This window comes from Gymnoscopelus microlampas (genome assembly GCF_963454915.1).
Source record: "Gymnoscopelus microlampas genome assembly, chromosome: 2".
NCBI classification, from domain to species: Eukaryota; Metazoa; Chordata; class Actinopteri; order Myctophiformes; family Myctophidae; genus Gymnoscopelus; species Gymnoscopelus microlampas.
In genome coordinates this window covers 15,214,162-15,219,938 of record NC_139939.1, presented here as the reverse complement: position 1 = coordinate 15,219,938, position 5,777 = coordinate 15,214,162, and the positions used below count along the sequence as shown (strand labels likewise).

General features: G+C 39.2%; 1 protein-coding gene across 1 annotated transcript; it reads right to left on the bottom strand.

Annotated features, from left to right (window-relative positions):
• Positions 1-1,304: 1,304 nt before the first annotated feature.
• LOC311059908 (snaclec coagulation factor IX/factor X-binding protein subunit B3-like) lies at positions 1,305-4,840 on the bottom strand. Its single transcript, XM_084078024.1, has 7 exons — positions 4,765-4,840; positions 4,062-4,118; positions 3,354-3,407; positions 3,156-3,247; positions 2,613-2,738; positions 1,770-1,869; positions 1,305-1,440 (listed from the first exon to the last, which is right to left on the bottom strand). Exons 1-7 carry the CDS (start codon positions 4,826-4,828, stop codon positions 1,367-1,369), a joined length of 567 nt encoding a protein of 188 aa, XP_083934150.1. The 5' UTR covers positions 4,829-4,840; the 3' UTR covers positions 1,305-1,366.
• Between the last annotated feature and the right edge of the window lie 937 nt (positions 4,841-5,777).

The window sequence follows — 5,777 nt, the reverse complement described above, 5'->3', positions numbered from 1 at the left end:
ACCCCTGTACACAGAAAACAGCTTGGCTCTGGGTTACAGTGCTAAGAAAGAGGAACCGAGAATGCCTGATCAGTGCTTTCTTTTCCTCCTTTAGATGGGGTTGTTATTGACTATAGTCACTTTTCAGTCTACTAAGCAGAGCACATGTACTGTCTGATTTTCTGTAAACCTTATACCTTCATTTGAAGTATATTCCATTTATTTTACATGCACTTATTCTCTCACTTGCTGAAATTCTTCCTTGGGTCATAGTAAAATATCAAACACTGCACACAGGATCTGAAATGTTACCATAGCATACTTCATTTAAAACATCTCTTTGGACTAAAGGTATATATTCCTAAATATGTATCATGACAAATACACCAACATGCACCCATAGGGCAGAGCAGTTATTAATAGACGTTGTTGTTTGCATTTGTAGAATTATAATTCAAGTGTGGGTGTCACTCAGGGTGAAGGCATAAGACAAAGTTTAGTGAGACGTTCAACAGCAGTAGAAAAAAAAGCGAGCAGGCCTCATAGCCTCATCGCCCCGAAACACTCAGCAACACTCTCTGTCATGTGTCCTTTTCAGTCCTCTCAAAAAGCAATCTCAAAGACATCTTATTTAGTCTCTCACTCACAGAGGAGGACTGCTATTATTGCGTTAGTAAGCTGCCTTTAAATGGTCATATATAATAGCAGCAGTAAATGCTCATGGTGCAGCTCACGGAACAGCTTTACCTCTCATCATTACATATTTACCAAAAATTTACCTGATAACTGGATAAAACAATGCAGTGGATTCCATCGTTCACAGTAAAACCTGTGAACAATCTGTGAACATTAACACTCAAAAGAGTGTTAATTTAACTCTCAGAATTACAAATGTATAAATGAACACTGAGGATTTGATTAGTGGATTAGTGTGCCCGCAAAAATGTAAAGTTAGACACATTATTTAGAAATCATACTGCTTTGCACACACAATGATCCATTAAATCCATTTTATTCAATTTCTGGTTCTCATCAAAAATATATTGAGAGCGTAAAGTGCAGTCTACTCAGGAATGAATTAGGACAAAGACATCCACTTTATGACATTAAAAAAGAATTTACATTCAAACGAGGGCAACACTGAAAATAAAAACAGAAGAAAATTGAAACACAAGAAACAATACATTATATCAATCATATCATTGTGTAGAGCAAATATATAACACATCAACATGAATGACATGAAAAGGGCCAGCTACCGGTGGAGCTGTACTAGAAGCAATAGTGGTTGTTGTACTAGCAGCAGTAGCAATAGTAGTAGTATTAGTAGCAGCAGTTATAGTAGTAGTAGTAGTCAAAGTGCAAGTACTTTGCACTTGGTATCAACTCAGCAGTTGGACCTCAGCTCACAGATGAATGGGAATCGCATGTCGCAGCCATGATTAGACCATCCCTTGGACCCTGCAGGAAAAATCATCATCATCATCATCATCATCATAGTTGTCATCACGAACAACAACTACATTAAAACAGCCTCATAACACAGTAAGGAAGAGAATAGTGTGTGAATATCATTTACCAGATCCTGAAAAGTGGTGAAGTATAGGTGAAATGAAACAAACATTTCTGACCTACAAAGGGGGGTTCATTATTATACTTGTATTACTACGACGACTACTACTGCTACTACAAAGTATTAGTAGTACCAGCAGCACCAGCAAAAACTTCAATAAATATAGGAGGATAAACTTGGCCTCCAAATAAAGTGAGAATTCACACAGTCTCTGTACCTTCAGAGTTAAGCTGGAGACACTGGTAGCTGTCAGTGGAGGCCTCAGAGTCCCACTTGTTGTAGTCAAACAGCGATCCATCCTCCCACCTCCAAACACCCTGGACACAACATAAAACAATATAAAGTATGACGATGATGATGATGATGATTGAGTTTGCATGTGATCTGTGTGTGTGGCATGCTAAGCTGATTTATACTTCATCGCACAACGGTGTCACATGCTATGAGCTTGCAGATGTGCTATATTTGGCACGTGACACTACGACAGAGTAAATACATAAATTAAGTATTAGATGTTAGAGTCAGACGTGAATTCCTCCTGGCTCTTGGTAAATCGTGAATCTTGGTAGAACAAAATGTAAATCATTAACCATTCCTGCTACTATCCACAGATGTGTACGGCTGAGAAACATCACAACAAGCCGGAGCTGCATAGAGGTTACTCAGTTAGACCAAACATTAACCACTCCTCCATGGAATGACTGAAAGCTGTGTGTTTTTATAGTTATACATATACTGTACATGCAAATGCAGTCTATGTATTGCCCGCACATTACCCACAATCTCTAAACCATTTAAAAGAGCAAATTAATGATGGAATAGCCTGGAATTGTTCATTCACACCAATTTGTTTTAATTAAAAAAATAAAATAGTACTATCTATGTTCTAGACGCATTGTTGGTCATGGGTGCCCGCACAGTGTTCATTTATCCATTAGTAACTCTGAGAGTGTACAAATGTAACCACCTTAAATTGGTACAATCTCTGAGTTAAATTAAAAGGATTATACTGTGTTGGCGCCCCAGTGACACTGCGAGGCATTTTGAACTTTGATCGAACCTGGAAGAAGTAGCCTCCCATCCAGGCCAGGCTGTGTCCTCCGGTCTGAGCCAGCCTCTGGAGGAAACGGTACTCCCACAAGCTGTGGACTGACGCAAGACTGGCCTCAAATCCTGAACAATAGTTCTGCACAGAGAGAATGAGAGAGAGAGGGAGAGAGAGAGAGGGAGAGAGAGAGATACTTAGGATTAATCCACATGAATCAAGCTGCTGCACTTCACAGAATTTGATACATCAGTGGGGGATTTTCCCACAGTAAACTCCATAGTGTTAATTCAACTCTCAAAGGAACCATGGTCCATTTATAATCTCTCGAGAGTTAAATTAACAATGAGTCACATCATCCAAATAATGTTATATTGGAGAACATCACTCATCAATTAGATTCAGTCGATATAATCCAGATCATATTGGTGTTTCAGTGTTTCCACATCAGAAAGCAAAGTGTGGCTATATTGAAAGTGTGCACACAATCATCCTGTGTTATCTATACACATTTTACTTTATGATTAATACAGTTTTGTTGTTGTTGTGGGGGTTTACCTCAGCGTTGTTCCAGGTCTCGGCGCTGTTGACCAGGACGTAACAGTTGCCACGGAAGCTTTGCCAGCCATCAAGACAGAAGTCTAAACGTGCTGGAAAGACAATAAAGAAAATACATAAATAAATAACGCACTTGTTGCCGGTCTGGTGTATAGGATATAAACAGCTGATTTGCACCTTTTGTATCAATAATCTCACCTTGAGGGAAGAAGGCAGGAACATTCTCAGGAACAGCAGCCTTAGCTTCTCCTTCTGAAACACCACAGCAAGCAAAACAGCATTGGCATCGCATCTAAGTAAGTGTACTTTTTAAATAAAAACCTGCCCAAGGAGTTCATCCTTCATAGTCATCCTCATGTAAGATATAAGGGAACAACCAGCACAAAATACAGAAAAAGAAAGTCGCCTCAACTCACTTTTACAGTGTAAAATCCTGACCATGCTTAGTTTGATCTCTGCCCACCAGTTCAAAACGTTTAATCCCTATCTGATCGGATAAGATTTAGAAATTCTATATTGTGTGATCCAGGATCAGACGATCTGTCCCGGTATTTCAAAGAAATTCAATATAGAATCCCCCTGATCCAGATTCAGACTTTTCAAGATGACCAGATCCTGAATAGGGTGTCAAATCATTATTTGAATACACTTTAATCAACCATAAAGGCTACAAATAAGGTCATATTTCAATTTACATTTTAACGCCTTATTTATTATGAAACATATGTTAAAATTATTTACATACGTTTTTCTCTGGTAATCCACTCTAAATCTACCACTCCAGTGATCCCAATCCTTATATTTTGTTTTGAAGGACCCAAAATCCAAATCCGATCCGATCAGAAGGCAGTTGCAGAACCTGATTTGTGCATACATTAGGCTGTAGAAGAAGACATGGACACTGACCTGGGGCAGGGGTCGCAGGATACACCTTGTGTTCCACAGCACGAGCCTCTGGAGCAACTGAGGAAACAAGAATTGTCAGTGCGTATGTGTGCATGCATGTGTACTAGGCGTGCATCGTGCGTGTGTTGAAGTGTTTGGATATAAATGAATGTCATCAACCCTCTTCTACTTTCTTTCAGTTATTTTTTTTTACAATTTTTACAACAAAAGGAGCATGTCACCCATTTTCAAACGAATCTCCATATAGTTGCCTCCCTCACACTAATGCTCATTATAAGATCGTACCATTTCTGTCTACTTGCTCTGCGTCTCAGATGTGGGCTGTGGACAGTTCCGAAACCTTTGCAGAAATGCTAACTTTCCTGGAAGAGAAAGGTTGTAGTTTCCAAAAGCTTGGAATCCTCGCCAATGAGGTCATTAGAAGAAGGTTTCTGAAGGGTTAGCCCTCCTCTGAGAGGATATAGTATTATTGAGGACCAATTACTGTATATGAAGATAAGGTTGAAAATGGGTCAAGTGCTCCTTTAGCTACACTACCATTATCAACTACTAAAAATGTGTCACTCCAATGAACCACAGCAATGCTGAGTCTCCTGGATTAAAAATGTTCTGCTAGAAATGTATACCTGCCGTACTGTTAATAAAGTATTCAATCGAACAACCAACCAACCAATCAATGTATCTGATAATCTATGCATCTTACCCATGGCAGCCTTGACAGAGAACGCCACACAGACGAAACAAGAGAAGAGCAGGAGAGACCTCATGATGAAGATGATGAAGATGTTGACCTGGAGAGAGGCAATGAGAGAAAAAACAACGTGTCACATTGTAATGCGTTGAGAGCTAGTAGATTGGCTATTTTAGCTATTTTTGAAAATATTACAAATGTTCGCCTCCAATGACATGGCCAAAATCGGTTGGAAGGCGAGTTGAAAGTTGTTAATGGAAAGTGTACAGCTAAAAGCGGTAGATCTCTTACCAGATTGAGATGAATATGAGCTCCTGTTGCTGTGGTATCTGCTTGTGATGGAGTGAAGCGAGGAGGCCGTTCTGCCCTTTAAATACACATCCTGAGCCACTTAATCATTTTAACGTACAATAAAACATGTTGGCCTTTGACTCATGTGTCAACATTATGTTGCAGGAAAACAAATGGTGTCGCAACTCTGCGCTCTCCCAAGGAGCTTGAACTCAATGGTACGTGATGGATCCAACCCAAATATGTCAGTTTGACAGGTGACATTTCCTGATAGATGACGTTTGTATTGGGGACTGTGCACGTATGGAAAAATTCTGCCACACGTAATGTGATAAACAATAGATGAAAAACTTACTTTTGACCAGTAAATAGTAGATTTGTGTGGAATTCCACTACATGTTTTATTGCAATTCCACACAAATGTATCATGTTTTAATTAAAACATTCATCAATCAGAAAGTTATAAAGCTTAAAAGTCTATTTAGTTAAAGCTGCACTATGTAACTTTCCTTTTCTACCCCTGTCTTCTTGCTCACAGGAAGAATTGAATCTTGACCTTCATTTTTGTCAACCCAGAAACAGGATCATGTCAAAGGTCTGACAATGGCTGACATTATTCCTTTTTGTCCAAAGCGAGTGTGAGCCCAGTTGTTTTTGTTCAGCACAAGAATACGATATATGTACAGATCCTGTCTAGAAAATGTCTAAGTTGACCAGTTTGTTTAAATACACTT